The sequence below is a fragment of the Apodemus sylvaticus genome, chromosome 4, assembly GCF_947179515.1.
Source record: "Apodemus sylvaticus chromosome 4, mApoSyl1.1, whole genome shotgun sequence".
In the NCBI taxonomy this organism is placed as follows: domain Eukaryota; kingdom Metazoa; phylum Chordata; class Mammalia; order Rodentia; family Muridae; genus Apodemus; species Apodemus sylvaticus.
Window position 1 is genome coordinate 67,952,717 of NC_067475.1, and position 18,186 is coordinate 67,970,902.

At 46.8% G+C, this 18,186-nt stretch overlaps 1 protein-coding gene across 2 annotated transcripts; it reads right to left on the reverse strand.

The window, feature by feature from the left end:
* Positions 1–673: 673 nt before the first annotated feature.
* Positions 674–16,644, reverse strand: Anp32e (acidic nuclear phosphoprotein 32 family member E). Of its 2 annotated transcripts, XM_052179726.1 has the most exons (7): positions 16,285–16,639; positions 12,853–13,002; positions 12,016–12,138; positions 10,492–10,666; positions 9,757–9,914; positions 3,662–3,716; positions 674–2,861 (listed from the first exon to the last, which is right to left on the reverse strand). In XM_052179726.1, exons 1-7 carry the CDS (start codon positions 16,336–16,338, stop codon positions 2,791–2,793), a joined length of 786 nt encoding a protein of 261 aa, XP_052035686.1. In that variant the 5' UTR covers positions 16,339–16,639; the 3' UTR covers positions 674–2,790. The 2 variants fall into 2 exon arrangements, with proteins under 2 accessions (XP_052035686.1, XP_052035687.1); XM_052179727.1 differs by lacking the exons at positions 674–2,861; positions 3,662–3,716; positions 10,492–10,666 and having other exon boundaries at positions 9,774–9,914; positions 16,285–16,644.
* Between the last annotated feature and the right edge of the window lie 1,542 nt (positions 16,645–18,186).

Below are 18,186 nucleotides of genomic sequence, written 5' to 3' on the forward strand. Positions count from 1 at the left end.
CTACCTTTCAAAAAGAATTTAGTAGTGAATATTTTCTCTATACCATAATCATGAAAACATTAGCATTATAACTTGAAAAGATATTCCAGAATAAATCATATTAGGAAAAGCCCAAAACTAGGGATATAAAAATCTATTGTTTCAAGATACACATGTATAGAACATACTATGCTTAGAAGTTTGGGCTCATTCTAGAAAAACCATGTAATCCTGTGAGGATTTTATAAATACTTGCTCAACTATAGGCAATACATTTCTGGCCCAACCTGCAACTCCAAAGGGAAATTTTGGAGCCAATTCAGGGTTTTTTTTTGTTGTTGTTGTTTTTTTTTTTTTTTTTTTTTTTTTTTTTTTTGTCACCCCTTTCTGGAAAGATTAGTGAGGAAGAGGAATTTTTGTTTTTATTTTTCTAGAAGGGGTTTCTCTGTGTAGCCCTGGCTGTCCTGGAATTCACTCTGCAGACCTGAATGGACTAGAACTCAAGAGATCCACCTGCCTCTGCCTCCCAAGTGCTGGGACTAAAGGTGTGTACCACTGCTACCTTTGGCGTATGAGTTTTCTAGTGCCTATTATTGTCACAAGTTTGATGACCCTTCAAGTAATTTCTGTTTCTAAAGACCTTTGAAACAGTAGATGGCAATTCTGAAGAGTGAACATCACACACTGAAACTAATCATTATTAATAACGCTTCAATTTATTCAAAGCAATGCAGTTTCAAAACTTAAGTTACAGCAGTAAAGAAAAAAAAAACCAAAATAGTCAGAAGAAACACATGATCAGTACTGCCCGTCCTTGTGTTTAACACTGTGGTGGCTTTATTCAAAATACAGTTACACAAAAGTATTAACTTCAAAGTCTCTAAGGACTTAACATATTGTATACACAGCACAGTACAGAGTTAGAACAGAGCCCAGAACTTTTACAGAATAGAAAACCCACCCTTGCTTATTTGCATGAAAATACCACCCACAAAGCTAAATAAGTCTTAATAGTTAATCTGGAGGCCCTAGGTGTTGTTTTTAAACTCAAGAACTCTAATTTTGATTGCACAATAGATGATTGATTAAAAAGTCAATATATAGATTTCCTTTTTAAAAATAAGCATTTATTTTGAACCTGGCATAGTTTGCAAAGAGAATTCTTAGGGAGTTCCAATTACTGAAATAAGGAAACAGTCCTTTGGAGATCCCTGCGCTTGCACTGAACTCATTACACATTTATTTCAGTCAGGCATGCAACTTTTGTTAGCTTCTCTACAAATAAGTTCATACTTGTTATTTTAAAACACCAGGTCAGACATCTTAAGTTGAAAAAGCAGCAGCCCCACTATTACGAGCAATGTTTATATGTCCCAGAAGAGAGGCAAAATCATTTTGTTGATGCTAAGTTTAAAAAAAAGAAAAAGAAAAAAAAAACAAAATGAAAACCCACCTTAGATACATAAAACAAAAGGAAAACAAAAATTAGAAACTATGATTTAAAAAGCAAGTGCCTTAAAATCGGAGCTTCCGGGACAAAGGGTCAAAGGCCCTACTCTTGTTTGTTCAGTAGCCATGAGACAGCACACACATGCCCATACCCCAAATGCTTTTTCTATTTTTCAGACATCCACTTGAAATAAATACCAACTTCAAGATTGATTTTCAAACAGTCTCCTATATATTGGAATATAGTGCTACTATATTCCAATCAAATGCTATGTCTGATCACGCTTTCAAACCACAGAGAGAAGAATTAAATGTTGCACTCAGAAATATAATAAATACTTCACAGCGTTGGTATCCCAATCACCTAGGAAAACTTAGAAATTAGACCTGAATGTGTTATTAGTTATCAGTTGGCAATCAGTCTGATCTGAGAGAGGATGCTACTGCTTTATCTAACACAGCCTCATGTCATCAACAAAGCCTGTCTCCGAACATGAAGTGCTCATTACTGTAGCTTAACAAATACTCCATCTCTTTCACTTCACTTGTTTGAAACCACGACAGATGGCTGAGGTGCAGATGACGTCTCTGGGGTATCTACAGCTTAGCCAGATTTCTTTTGGATGGGGACAGGAATGAAGCAATGGAGGTGACAGAAGAGGAGCAGCTGGGAGGGAACGCACCCCCACTGGCACGGTCACCCCCGCAGACGGTTCCACTACAAGTCTGGACTTAGAAAACAACAGGCTCCTTAAGAGCCTTGATCAGTATCACTGAGCAGAACGGAGTCCCTGACCTGCCTCCTGAAGAGAACCCTCTCACTGTGCTTCCACTTTCCAAACTGTGACAGGAAAGCCTCAGATGCCCTCACCCCACCCCAAAAAAACTGCCTTCAAAAAATGATACCTCTAAAAAAAACAAACAAACAACCAGCTTTATCACTCAAGACTACTGCCATTTCATATTACAGCTGAGTGTAATTTGTTAATTTATAAATAACTTTAAAACATTATGAATGAAATGCACCAAACTACACCTGTGTAAAAGCAACCATGTTTTAATTATGGGCTACAAATGTCTAATACATTAAGCATGAATTATAAAAATCCAGAATCTAAATACAATGCTAGAGAATTTCACTATGGGAAAATGAATGAGAATTCTTTTCTAAGTACATTATGATTAACAGACTAGCAAATCTTAACCGGAATGGTAAGGCCAGAATAGTAAAACCACACTTCTCCTATAAAAAGTTACACATCATCTCCTACTGGGACAGCTATCATACATAAAGAAACCGAGGATGTGACCACTCTCCTGTGCGCCCAGGAGCGTCAGGCAGGCGGCCTCTTCCTGGAGGGTCTAATCGTCGTCCTCCTCCACATCGGCCTCAGCCTCTCGCTTTCTTTTCTCTCCCCGAAGACCCTCTTCCTCTAAAATGGAAGCATGTAAGATACTTGATTTTAACAATTGAGTTTTTGTTATTTTACAAAGCTTTTAATCTTAGCAAAAAAAGGTCAAGAGAAAATATAGGTTGTTTCCACCCTGAAATTTCTTCCAATCTCAGAGTATGAGGGACTTCAGAGAAGCTTCAAAAGTGATGTGGTCTCAGACAGGCCACAACTTGCAGGTCAATCAAGAGACCTAGTGCATGACAATACGACTGTTCTAGGCAATCACTATTCTGGAGGACTAGGTCAAGAGGACACTAAGGGGACATCTGTGCCCAGCCATTCCTCTCTGCTTTATGCTTTGCAAAATGAGATTCCAGGGTGCATCAGAGTGCAAATAAGCTTTTACTTCATTTCTGTTGGGAGTGTGTGTGTTTGTGTGTGCACGCGCACACGTGTGATTCAAGAGAGGGTTTCTCTGTGTAACCCCAGTTGTCCTAGAACTATATAGACCAGGCTGACCTCAAAATCACAGAGATCCCCCTGTCTCTGCCTCCCAAATGCTGAGATCAAAGGCGTGAGTTACCATGCCAGGCTTTCACTTCCATCTTTCCATGTGGGTGCTGGGAATTAAATCCAGGACCTCTGGAAGAGCAGCCAGTGCTCTTAACTGCTGAGCGTCTCTCTGGGATTAAATTACTCTTTCAAATCACTTGTCTACGTGTCTGGGCACATTATGATAAACAACAAAGTTAAAGGCTCCCAGGCCAGGGCAATCCCCACCACAGACTCAGCGTCTGTTATCTGTAGATTCCGGATGTGCTATGGTGGATGCAACTCACCCTCTTCTTCCTCTTCCTCCCCTTCGTCAACGTAATCATCATCATCTTCTTCATCCTTCAAAGTCAATGTGAGAATGAATAAACCAGACATGGACTTCTTTCACAAGAACAACGTGATTACAGTTCAGCTGTGTCACAAAGGTCAGTTTCTGCCTCCTTTGCTTTGAGGCTGGCTAAGCTTCCAGACTTATAAACATGGGCTGTGCCTTAGCCAACCACGGTTCAAGAGAATGTCCTCCAACCCTGCAGATGCTCTCCGTGCTGTGTGATGCCGGAGGGCTGCTGAGCCCTTGAAAGGCACCAACGAGGGAGCTGCCTTCAGTTTGCGCCATTACTTGTTTGCTTGAGACAGGGTCTCTTGAAGCAGCCCAAGCTAACTCCTGACTGGACTGGTTCTGCCCCCCCACCCCCACCCCCACCCCGCACCCAGTGCAGAGACTACAGACACGTACCACTCTGGTCAGCTTACTTTTAAATGGCTGCATCTGCCCATGAGCAGAATGGGGACTTTACTACTTTAAAATAAGTCTACTAGGTAGGTTATGGTTATATGTTGACTATAAAAATGTATTTCTCTAGACTTGATTTCCAATCAATAAAAGTAACCAACAAACCAAAAATCTGAAATTCAAATGTTCTACAGTTCTTCCAAGTTTCTTGAGCATCAACATGCCACCAAAAGTAGAAGACACCACGTGACCCTGTCTGCTCTGCCACACTCCAGGAAACACAGGGTGCGTGGCCACGTGACCACTCCAGGTAACACGGGGTACAGCCACATGACCCCGCCTGCTCCACCACACTCCAGGTAACACGGGGTGCGTGGCCACGTGACCCTGCCTGCTCCGCCATACTCCAGGTAACACGGGGTGCTGTGACGCACATGTGTACACCCCAGCACCCAGGCATTCACCGGTCTCCCCTTCCCCAAGGCTGAGCTCATGCTATTGATCATGCTCACTGATCACGTGCAAATGTGCAGCTTCTGGGTAGTGCTTAGACATCCACCCCACTCCACCCCACCCCACCCCACCCCACCCCACCCGGTTTTAATGGATCCTTGAACTTCAACCTGGGTCCCTGCTAGTCAGCCCCTTGACCATTCTGGTGACTCTGACCAAGAACACTCTACCCTTTAGTGTTGGCTGCTTTCCTCCCTTCTAAAAAGCATCGTTACTGTATACGTGCCTATTTTTACTGTTGTTGTGTATGCTAATGCACAAGGGCCCCCACGGGACATGTGGAGCTCCTGGATAACTGTGGAGTCGGTTCTTTCCACCTTCCATGGCTTGGAGCGATGGAGCTCAGGCCACCAGGTGTGCACTGTGTGGTGGGTTCGAATAGGTGTGGGCCACTGACGCGCGCGTGTGTTTGACTGCTTGGCCATACAGAGAGGCTCGATTAGGAGGAGCGAGCGGCCTCACTGGAGTAGGTGTGGTCTTGTGGGAGGAAGTGTGTCACTGTGGAAGCTGGTTTTGAGGTCAAGTTACACCCAGTGTGACACACAGTCTTCTGCTGCCTTTGGATCAAGCTGTAGAGTAGAGCAGACCTCTCGGCCACTCCAACACCATTTCATGCCACTCTTCCCACCAGGATGACAATGGATAAACCTCTGAAACTGTAAGCCAGCCCCTATTAAATGTCCTTTTAAGTGGTCCTGGTGTCTCCTCACAGCAACAGAAACCCTACCTAAGAACCTGCAAGGCCTTCCCCACTGAGCCCTCTCTGCGGCTCTCACCTTCTACATTAACTCTGCTCTCCAGCTGGGCTTCCTTTCTGTCCTTACACCTCGTTCACAGTCAGTTACTCTTTCAGTTGTGTGCGCCATAGAATGAGAAGAGCAGAACCACAGCCGGGCTTCCAACCCTGAGCAGAGCACAGCTGGAGCTTGTCTCTCACCTTCCGACCCTCGGAGCCCCTTACACTGCTCTAACCCTGGCCATGCTACAAGTGACTGAGTACCAGACAGACTTGGCACTAACTACCACACCGCTGAAAAACAAGCAGCCAAGCAAGGCTCTCTCGATCTTACAGAGTCCTCAGGCACACTCATCAGCAGTGTGTGGTGGTGCATACGTGTAATTACCTAGCCAGAAGTGGGAGGACTCCAAATTCAAAGCCAACCTAGGCTACATAGCAAGACTCCCCAAACCATTCAATGGGCTGGGAAGATGGCTGTATAATCTGACCTGAGCTCAGATGCCAACGACAACAGTAAAGGCACCCTGGTGTTGACTCAACACCAGGGGAAGCAGCAACAGGAAGGAACCCTGGGGCCTGCTGGCCAGATACGCCTTACTAAATTTGTGTGTTCCAAGCTGAGCACAAAACACAAGTAGTGACTAATTAGTGGTGAGAATGCTTGCTGGGCTGGGCATGGTGACGCACGCCTCTAATGCCAACACTCAGGAAACAGAGGCAAGGGGATCTCTGAGTTCCAGGCTACCTTGGTTTACATAGTGAGTTCAAGGACAGCCATGGCTACACAGAGAAACTCTGTCGTGAAAAAACAGAAGGGGAAAAAAAACACTGGCTGCTCTTCCAGAGGACTCAGGTTCAATTCCCAGCACCCACATGGCAGCTGACAACTGTTTGTAACTCTAAGATCTGACACACACACACACACACACACACACACACACACACAGGCAAATACCAACACACATGAAATAAAAGGAAGGGGAGAAAGAAAGGAGAGGAGGCATTTTAAACATCTCAAAGATGCAAACAGTCACTTGTAATTTTAAATAAAACACTTGACGAACTAGACACATTTGTTGATATTTTAGAAAAGCAGATATCAAGCACTATTTTAAATAAAACAAGACTGAACTGATGTTTAAGGCATTTAAAGACATCCTTAGGATAATAGGTCATGATAAAGCATGAGCATTTCCCAGAAAGTCGCTCAGTTTGCTCAGTGACGGGCAACCATGGCCTTTGTCCTATCAGTGGGAACTGTTTCCTGACGTAGGTATGAACAGTACAGGGGCATACTCTCCAATATCCCTAAAGGACAGAAATCCTTTACACATATTAATTCCTTGCCTCTGAACAATAGCTAAAATGAGAAGAAATATAAGGCTCAAAAGGCCAGCTAATCAAGAGGTCTAGGGATTGAAGCTCAATTGGTGGGACTAGCATACAAGCCCCAGTTAGCTCCCCAGCGTGACATAAAGCCAGATGTAGTTGGGCAGCAGTGGTGCCAGTCCCATCTACAAAGTCAGGACTACACAGAGAACCCTATCTTGAAAGACAAGGAGAAAATCTCTAGCGCAAGCCCTAGCCAAGACTTACAAAGCCCAGGCAGGAGGACCATGAGTCTGAGTTCAGGGGAGCCTGAGCTACAGCAAGACCCCATTTTTGAAGAAGCAAAAATAACCAGAGCGATCTCCTCCCAGCAGTTCCATCGTGGCCCACACAGGTCTGTAATTCTAGCTCCCGGGGATCCCATGCCTCTCCTGGCATCTGCAGTCACCATTCATACAGGCGACACAGACATACACTCAGACAGAATAACCATACATATACAATAAGAAATAAATCTCTTACAGAGAAAGTCCAGTGCACCATCAAACCTGCAGTCCTGCCTCCTTCATCTTTACGCAGCAATGGTCCCTGAAGCCTGCCTGGCCCTTAGCTCCTGAAAGCAAGTACTCTGTCTGGGGTTGCCCAGAGTGGTTTTTTCTGAGACAAGATTCCCCTGTAGCCTAGGCTATCCTAGAGCACACTAGGCAGCCTACGCTATCACCCTCCCCGAGAGCTGGAATTATGGTCGTGAGCTACTGCACCCTAGCTAAGACTTCATTTTGAACATCCAAACTATCCGTCCAGAATGAAAAGGCTTCGTTCCTGGCCCTGCACTAACAACGCTTTGTGTACCAGAGACTCCCAGCCTATGCTTGGCCACAATGCTGTGTGTCAGAGACTCCTGGCCCTGCACTAACAACGTGTGTACCAAAGACTCCTGGCCTACACTTGGCCATGGCATTTTGAGTTAAGTTCCCCAACCTTCAGCAGAACAACACACCTAAATATAAATCATCGCAGGTGGCTGGGCTGACAGTGACTTTTTAGGCAGGAGTGGTGGGTCTGTGATCCCAGCACTCGGGAGGCAGAGGTAAGGGGAGTGCCACAAACTCCATGGCAGCCCGAGAGGCAGAGCAAAGCCCTCAACGCCCACCACACCTCAGAACACAACCTTTACAGTGCACTTACACTTAGGAGGACACCACTGCCAGAAAACACAAGAGACCCACCCATGCTGAGAGTAAACACCACAGACTTTCCCTATGAACACATAAGAGGAACTCAAAGTTTTCCTCTCCGTTACATTTATGACTCACAGAGATCCAAAGAAGTCCTAAGGCCTCACTCTTGTGCATTTATTTCAAATTTAAAATACTATGAGAAGGGGCTGGAGACAGGGCTCCATGGGTAAGACACTGGCTGTTCTTGCACAGGACCCAGGTTCAGTTCCCAACACCCATGTGACAGCTCACAACCGTCTGTAACTCCAGTTCTAGGAGACTCAAGAACCAATCACACTCATGGTACACAGACATACATGTGGGCAAAACATTTACTGATACAAAATAAGTCTTAAAAATATGTATCAGGAAAATAAATCCACCCATCAGATATTGTCTATCTAACTACTATAAAAGTAATCAGGAAAACAAAAGACGCAGTCTAAAGGAGATCTGTGTGTGTGGTCCTGAGGACTCACCGCAGGCCTTGCACGTTAAGTGCCGGTTCACGGAGCTATACCCCTAGCACTGAGGTATTTTTAAAAGAAACAATTATTTTAAAATATGAAAATAAATTCACTTTAACATGAAGAGAAAGTAACTTCTCTAAACTCCCAGGGGCTAAGAATATTGTATTTCCCACTCAATGTACTAGCTATTAGATGCCAAGATCAACAGCCCCTCATTAAAGAACTCACCACTCAGTAAAAGGCAGAGAGTTTTTATGAGACCATCTCCAGGCCACAGAAGCCTAATCTAGGTTTAAGGTCGCAGAGAATGAAGGGCAACCTTGTATGCTTTGGTGGCAAGAGGGAGACAGCACAGCACAGCACACCGAGGCCAGCAGTGATCTATCTGCATGCCACACGGGTGCCTGTGGAAGAAATCCCCGAGCAGAGCTGACCTAGCACTTAGAAAGCTGACGCAGGTGGTGTCTGGCATACAAGTTAAGACTTCAGAGGATCTGGAATTCAGTTTCCAAATCTGTGGCGCTCACCTCTAAGAGCAGCTCCAGGGCGCCCTCTTCTGGCCTCCACAGGGAACTACATTCACACATCACACATTCACAGGCTTGAGCACACACGACTTTTTTTTAATTAAAAAAAGTAGAAAAGTTACTGCAGGAGCATAAAGAGATATTTGAAAAGAAGGAACCTTAGTCTGCCCACCTTCCCGTGACCCCAATCAAAAGAGGCAACTTTTCCTTTCTTTTCATTCTTTCTGGATGCTGGCCAGAGCCTAAATCTACATTTTTTTTTTAAAAAAGATTTATTTATTGTTACATGTGAGTACACTGCAGCTGTCTTCAGACACCCCAGAAGAGGGCATCAGATCTCATTACAGATGGTTGTAAGCCACCATGTGGTTGCTGCGATTTGAACTCAGGACCTTCGGAAGAGCAGTCGGTGCTCGTAACCACTGAGCCATCTCTCCACCCCAAACCCACCTTTCCTAACACTGTAGGCTTCCACACCTCTTCTCTAAAACTCTCTCCCTGCCCTGTGACAGCTGGTCTGATGGTCTGAGCTCAACCCATGGTTGTTTCCCATTTCCCCTCCATTCTCCTCCCGGGAGCCGCTGCTGAGACTTAAGGCTCACCTGCCCTGAGAGTTTTTAAAGTAAACTGTCCTTGAGCTAAAAAACAAAAAGAAAACCAGCAAGTGTTTATATCTATCTGAACATTCCTATGGAGCAGCGGGTAGGAGGGAGGAAAAAAACGACAGATGTGCACGTGCACACACACACACACACACATACACACACACACTCACACACAAGACCTACACATACAGCACTTAGCCCCATGCCAACCATCTTCAGGGCGAACACCAAGTCTCCATTCACCTGGATTTCTTCTTTCATTAAGTATGAGAGGCCCACCTCCTCTTCTCCCTCTCCCACTTCTGAACCAGCGTCACCCTCATCCTCATCTTCCTCCTCCTCGTATCCTGCAGGCGGGCCAGCTTCATCCTCGTCCTCATCTTCCTCATCTTCATCTCCATCTTTAGAAAACATTGTCAAAGGTGAGCGAACGTCTGGGCAAATGCTTCCTCCTGGTTCGCACCGTGCCCCTCACTCTTGCCCAATCACCCCAACACCTCAAACCAATTGTGGCAAGTGCCTCGAAGCGCCCCTACACTTTGCTTAAAAACAAATTCCAGCCAGGCAATAGCAGTGCACTGGGCGGCAGAGAGGCCAGCCTGGTCTACAGAGAGTTCCAGGACAATCATGGCTACAAAGAGAGAAGCTGTCTCAATAAAATGAAACAAAACAAACAAAAACAAACCATCCATTGGGCAGCACTGTTACATCCCAGCACCTATGCAGATGTGCAGGATGGCCCCATCCCAGCACTGCAAGGACCTTTCCAAAACACATTTTCAAATATTATACACTGAAGCTGGTTTCACCTGTGGTCACTCAGAACCCACTTGTTGCCAGACATGGTGGCAGCTTTGACCCTAGCGCGAAGTGGGCAGAGGCAGGTATTTCTCTGAGCTTGGGGCCAGCCTGGTCTACACAGTGAATTCTAGAACAGCCTATCTCAAATCAAATAAACACCAGAACTAAGAGCCTCACCCTCATCGTCGTCCTCCTCCTCCTCCTCCGAGTCCGGTGCTTCGTTGTCCTCCTGGTCGAACCCGTCCAGGTACGTGATTTGTTGTAGCAGTTCAAAAATACTTTCTCTGTAATCTTCCAGGTTTGTGATCTCACAGTTAAACAAGTCGAGACTTTTCAAATTTTTAAGATTTTGCTGAAAAAGTAAAGCTAAAGGTTACAATCAAGATTTTAAACACTGTGTTCTTCAGTTTTAATGAAAGATCTGCAAACAAACGCTTGAGGGTAAGGAACAGCCTTTTGCACTTTTAGGGTTTTTGAGGTCATCCCCCAACCAAGAACAGGAGGCAGCTCTCTGTCACACTGTGGAGACTTTGCTCCGTCACCACTGTGTCCCCAGCTCAGCTTCCTGCAGACACTCCAGGCATTTTTCCTAACAAGAAATAGACAACAGTACCCTAAGTGTGACAGCATACACCATGACCCAGCCGGGGCAAGGGGATCCGAGTGGGAGGCCAGCCTGGGCTACCAAGACTTAGTCTCCCATCTTTTTCTACTTTTTAAAGACAGGGTAAGATCTCATTACATAGCCCAAGCTGACCTTGAATGCTCAGTTCTTTAGCTCCCAAGTGCTGAGATTACAGGCAGGTACCACCACCCTAAGCCCAATCGCTTTAAAGGCTGGAGGACAAAGATTGGCCATGCCTGGCAATGTAAATTCAATCCCTGGGATGCAGAAAACCAGTGTGCGTGCGCGCAGACCCACACCACACTCACATACACAGTAATAAATCATTTTCAGTTTTATATTACTTATCTTTTTCCTTTCTATCAGAAAATAAGGAGAAATACTACCTCAAAATGTAGGGGAAAAAAAATAGATGTTTAAAAAAATACCAAAAACCAACCAAACTAAAACCAGAGTAAAGTCTTGAAGAAAATAAAAGCTAATCATTAAATATTATTTGTCACTAATTCAAAAATCACCGGAACTTTTTTGTATTTACGTAGTTTGCATTTTTGTTCTATTGAGCAGGAGGATGTATGCATAAGCCGTAAGCTTGCATGTGTGTGGCAGAGAATGACCTTCTGAAGTGGGTTCTCTCCGTGTACCATGTTCCATGTGCCATGTGGGTTCCTGGAATCAAGTCAGGCCTTCAAGCCTGGGGATTAGGTGCCTTTTGAAATGAGCTCGTTTGAGGCCTTTGAGACAGACAGGGTCTCTCTACATAACTCTGGCTGTTCTGAAACTCACTATGTAGACCAACTTGACCTCAAATTCACAGAAATCCACCTGCCTCTACCTCCCAAGGGCTGGGACAAAAGGCGTGCACTACCAGTCTCAACTTTACAGCCCCGGCCCTATCTTGGGGTCCCTTCCTCTGCCTCAGGGCTGAGCGCCAAGCCCAGCTGGACATTTAGTTAAAGAAACACAGTATCTGGACCACAGGAGATAGTTCAGAAGTGCCAGACTTAAACAGAATTTGGTAAGAATATGAACAAACGTCAGATCAAAGCAAGCCAGTGACAAAGCCCTCCACTTACCAGCGCTTCTACTGTGCTGAGATCTTTAATTTTGTTTCCACTCAGATTGAGGTAGGTAAGATTTGGACATTTCTCTGCCAGGACTTCCAGGCCTCCAGAAATTATATTGTCACTAAGTTCCAACTGCACATTCATCATGGAGAGAAAGCAAAGACTGATGAAGCCTGAAGACCTCTAAAGGCACAGCAACTGACAAACAGCCCTCATTCCCATCCCCGCCTCACCAATTGCCATCTACCTGCTAACAGACCAGAACCCCACACGGTGGCTTATCTGTGGCATGGCTCCAATTGTGTTCATTATTAAATCCAACTTTATACATAAAACAATTCTAATTTAAATTTCTAGGTATTATTGAAACTGATTCCAAAATTCTACAGTTGCCTTTTTTTGTTTGTTGGTTTTTTTCCTCTTCTTTGAAACAGGATCTCTTTGTAGCCCTGGCCATCCTGGTCCTCGATCTGTAGACCAGGATAGCCTCAAACTTAAGAGATCAGCCTGCCTCCCAAATGTGTGAGCCACCACCCAGTAAATAACTATTTACTTATTCTTATCTTATGTGCACTGGTGCTTTGCCTGTATGTGTGTCTTTGTGAGGGTGCTGGATTCCCTAGAACTGGAGTCACAGGGAGTGTGGCTGGGGAGTGTATGCTAGGAAATGAGCCCAGGTCCTGTAGAAGAGCAGCCACTGAGCCATCACTCCAGCTCCTCCCCTCCCTGTTTCTTATCTCTAGGAACTTGAAGGTTTCTAACTGGCAGATGACATGGTCATTTCAACAAGAACTCGATAAGTCAGGCCAGGAAGACCATGGCGCCCTCCATCGAGTCCCGACTCACCTTCCGCAGTTTCTTCAGGCTGGGGAGGCGGGCCAAGGAGCTTAGCTCCACGTTGGCCATGCTAAGGAACTCCAGTTCTTTAAAGGTGTCATTCAAGCCCTCGATTTCCCCATTGACACACAAGCAATTGTCAAGGACTAACTCGGTCACCTGTTAGGAGGAACGTAACAATAATTAGTTTGCATAACGACAGACCAATTGGTGTCTGAGCATTTTAAACATATGAATATCAAAAAATACCAATCCCAGCCAGGGGTGGTGGCCTTTAATACCAACAGTCAGGAGCAGAGTCAGGAGGATCTCTGTGAATTCCAAGACAACCTGGTCTATTTAGTAAGTTGCAGAACAGCCAAAACTACAAAACAGAGAACAAACAAACAAAAACAAATACAAAAAATGCCAATCCCCTACACTGGTGCAGTGTGTGAGGCTGTAATCTCAGCTACTCGGGAATGATGGGGGAGGGGTCATTGTGCCATGGAGTCTGTGGCAGCCTGGGCACGCAGTAAGGAGGCTGTAACCCCAGATACTTGGGAGTGAAGGGCCACTTGAGCCACAGTCTAAAACTGCCAGAAAACACAAGATCAACGTGGAAGCAACAGTAAGTCCTTACACAGATCCTTCCCATGCCTCTTCTCCCACACTCCTGAGAACCTAATGTAACTCACTGAGTTATTAAGACACAGAGAGAGGGGAGGGGGAGAGGGAGAGACTTGAAGGCATTCTGGGGATAAGCTGGGAAGGAAAGAGGATCAGCAGGGCAGAGGGGGCAAGGGAGGGGAAAGGAATGACTGTAATCACAATATATTATACACATGTATGAAAAGCATGAAACACACTACAAACGATTAACATATACTAATGAAACTTGGGTGGTGGGCTGGAGAGATGGCTCAGCAGTTAAGAGCACTGGCTGCTCTTCCAGAACTTGGGTTCAATTCCCAGCACCCACAAGCTCATACCCTGTATACCCAGTTCCACAGGGTTTCTGACACCCTCGCACAGACACACATGCAGGGAAACACCAAGAACACAAAAAAAAGCCACACACGAGCCGCACTATCCTGACCTACACTTACCCAGGGAGGAGACGCCTGGGCTGCCGGAGAGAGACTCAAAGCTACGAGGGGGAGCTTGAAACTCATCACTTTTTCTGTTTAAGCCTCTGTGTGTTAGGCTGATAAATGCCAGTAGAATTCCAACCTTGTTAACCTTCAGAAATTAATATTAGAAAGCTTCTAAGGCAGCCCACCTTTGGGGTGTCAACTGAAGATAATACCACACAAAACAATATTCAAAACATTATTTCTCCTAACGATGCTCAAGCAGACACAGGGACTGCCCCATGTGTGGAGGGAGGGGGGGACTGGCTTTCTTTTCTTTTCTTAATGTATATGATTGACTGCATGTATGTCTGGGCACCCTGGGCATGCAGTACCCATGGAAGCCAGAAGATGGGAGTTGGGTAACTGGGACTGGAGTAACAGTAGTGAGAAGCTCTGTGGGATCTGGGAGACCTGGAAGGGCAGCCAGTGTTTGTCTTTGTCTCTCCGACTCAGAAGGGGATTTCTTATTGTCTCTGAGCTGTAAGTTTATCTTTTTATTTTACGTGTATCCATCTTTCCTCATATGTGTACCTATGTGCCCCAGGCCTTCAGAGGCCAGAGGAGGAGTGGGACCCCTGGCAGTTGTGAGCCACTGTGTGAGGGCTGGCTCTTAACCGCTGAGCCACAGATCTGAGATACTGTAACAAAACTTACCGGGTGCACCTGAACACATGTGATCACAAAAGCAAGGCCTGGTTCTCTATCCCCAGAGCGAAAATGTCTATTCAACCACTGTCATCTTCTCTACTTGAGTGTAACTTTGGCATTATTTAAGTGAGCAGAAATGATATGAGGATATCACCACCAGGTTTGTTCATTTGTTTTTGAGACAGCTGTAGTTTACTATTAGTTCAGGCTGACCTCAAACTCAGAAAGATCCACCTGCCTCTTCCTCCGGAGTGCCTGGATTAAAGGCCTACGCTACCACACCGAGCAACCCTTAAGCCTTTGGATTCTAGTCTTAGCCAGGGACCAAGACCTCAGCAAGAGTTCTGTAGCATCCCAGCTCTGCAACCTCACCGTCCTGAGACTCCTATTTGCTAATTTGGATTCTGGGACAATAAAGAAGAAAGTAAATACCTGGGAATGCCTTATGAACTATCTATATAAACTTGACTGTGACCACACCACACCAAAGGAAGGAGACTGCAAAAGGGCACATCGAGCAATCCTCCAAACTGAAGGTGAAAGAATGGGGCGGAGGGGACGACCCATTTTTGCGCCACAAGGCTTCTGAGAAACCCGCTTGTTTTGCCTTGTTTGACAGAGTCCCACTTGCGATGATCGTGCTCCCTCCCAAGGGCCGGGAATTTCTTGATATGAGAAGTACAGATTTACAGATACACAGAATTACAGATATCAGTCACCACGTCCTGCTGACAGCTTTCAACTTTTTGAGTTTTTCTAGAATCTTCTAAGAAGCTCTAGAAAACTTCCAGTCCTCCCAGAGATAACCCTCACAGCAACAATGTTTCCACCACCTTGCTCTCGCCTCCAGTCACAGAAACCCGCACACACACCAACCACGAAAATGAACAGGGCTCAGGGGAGGGTGGCTCTGCTCGATTCCGTGAAGGCCCGGCAGACGCCCGCCTTTGCGCGGACCCCTTGTCCCTCGACTTCACGCCGCGACCGCCACCCAGCGCGCCTGGGCCCCGCCCGCGATCTCCAGACCCCGCGGACCAGGCGTGAACCGCTAGGGAATCCGCCGGCGGGGAGCTCGGGGGCGACGCCTCCCGGGGCCCCTTCGAGCGCGGACTCTTCCCTACGACCGCAGGGAGCGCGGCGAGGCTCACACCGGCCTCCCGCTTGCGTACGAGTCCGCGCGCCACGCGGATCGCGGCCCGCGCCGTCGGGTCCCGGGATTCCGCTGCGGCCCCGGCCCCGGCCCCGGCCCCGGCCCCGGCGCGCGCTGCCCGCGAGTGGGCACGGTCGGAGGGAGCGCGGCGCGCAGATCAGCCCGAGCCCCACGCCCGGGGCCGCGGCCGGCCGAGTGGCGGCGCCGCGGGAAAGTTACACCAACTTCGCAGGTGGCGAGGGCCCGGGGGTCGCGCCCACGCCGCCCGCCCCCGCGAGGCCGGGCCGCCAGTCTGCGAGGACGCCATGGGGCTGAGCCCCCGCGCGCTCACGAAAATGCCCCTAGAAACTTAAGCCCTTCGCCATTTTAAGCACAAGAGCCTGGTGATTTAAAACTTAAAATAAACACCCCGCCCCCACCCCAAATGGGGGCGCGCTTCCCAGCCCGCCCTGCGCACCCACCCGGACCCCCGAAGCCCACCCCTCACGATCCAGGGCGGGAGGGAAGATGGGGGCTGAGTCATCTCACCTCCTCCGGGGCTCTGTTCTTCAACTCCATGTTAATCTTCTTCTTCATCTCCATGTCCTCCTCCTTTCCCCTCGCCCTCCCCACTACCCCCAACCCTAAAAAACCTCTAAAGGTCTGGAGATGAATGAAAAGAGACGCAAAGACGAACGCCCACTACCACACGGGTGTGGGAGAGAAAGAAAAGAATAGCAAATGGAGTCCGACGACTTAGGACTAACTCGGCTGCCCCCACCTCCTGGTCCACACACCCGCGCGCGCACACTCGGGCACGCACACACTTTCACACAGAGAGACAGACACGCGCGCGCCCGCAGTTCCTTCCCCTTCAATGGCTGCTGCGAGACTGAGCCTCCATGACACGGCACCGCCAACCCCCCTGGCCTACGCTCCACCCACCTCCCAACGGGATTGGTCGAGTCCTTAGCGTCACACTGCTCCATTGGGCTAGCGGATTGTCCATTTGTCTTTAGGGGGGACTTGAACCAGAAACTCAGTGTCTATTGGCTCTGACCAAGCGCGCAGTTAATTCCGATAGGTCCGGGAGGATGTATGTCCCGGAGAAATGATTTTGAATCCCAGTCGCCCCCCTCCTTTTCTTTGTGTGGTTGGCGCGCTTTCCCCTCGGTAGTAGGACGGTTTGGGTGTCTGTTGGGTTTGTTTTTGTTTGTTTGGGGTTTTTCTGGCTTCGGGGTTTAAAGAAAGGGAAAAGGCGTCGTTGGCGTCCCCAGGTTGTAAGTGGGTCATGCAACACTCTGCACCCAGAGCTTCCAGTGGTCTTAAAGCACAAGCTGCTCTGCGGCTGAGGTGTAAGTAAGCGAGGGTGCAAACACACACAGCGGGTTCATGACTCCTCCCTGCCCGAACTGCTTGTAGAACCAGAGCATGATAAAGAAGGTATTTTAACTTACACGCCATAAACGGCAAAGCGACTCTGAAAGCAGTTGAGTTTAGCACGTTGAGTCAGAAGCCTTTAAATAAAACTGTCCAAGAGGAGTTGATACTGAGGTCATTTGTCACTGCTAAAAAGTTGGAATATTAGAGCTGGGTGTGGTGTGCACGCCTTTAATCACAGCACGCGGGAGGCAGAGGCAGGCAGACCTCTGAATTTGAGGTCAACCTGGTCTACAGAGCAGGTTCCAGGACTGCAAAAAAAAAAAAAAAAAAAAAAAAAAAAAAAAGCTTTTCTCCAAAAGACAAACGGAAATGTTTGCTCCTTAGAGGAAAAACAACACAGGCCTAAAGAAAATACAATTATCACAAACTGCACAGCAAAGCCTTTCCTTTCCTACAGGAATCTACTTAGAATGTTCTTTTAAGTGTGAGGGACTGGAGTGGCAATGGCCTCTAGCAGAGGACCCTGGATGGATTTCTAGCACCCATGTGGTGGCTCATAATCATCCATAACTACAATTTCAGGGACTTCAGAAGCATCGTCTCCACAGGCTACAGGCACAGATGTGCTGCATGTACACACTTGCAGGCAAAACATTCAAATATGCAAAAAACAAAATAAGTAAATTAAAAAAAAAAACTTTATTTTTCTGTTTAATGTTCCTGTAAGACCCAGCATAATGGTGCATTCCTTTAATCATAGCCCTCAAAAGGGAGAAAGAGAAGCAGACCCACAATCATCTACTTAGTAAATCCAAGGCCAGCCTCTGTCTCAAAATAAGAACAACAAAAACTCTATGTAATTATTTCTTTTAGATTCATTTTTCTCTGCTTTCTGATTGACATGTGGGCGGCTCTTTGCAATTCCTTCCGTGACAGACTATACCTAGATCTGTGAACTAAAACAAACCCTTTCTCCCTTCAGAATAATTATTTTTATCTTTTTTTTTTTTTTTTTGGTGGGGGATAAGAAGCACAAAACAGTATCTTCTTGTAGCCCTAGCTATCCTA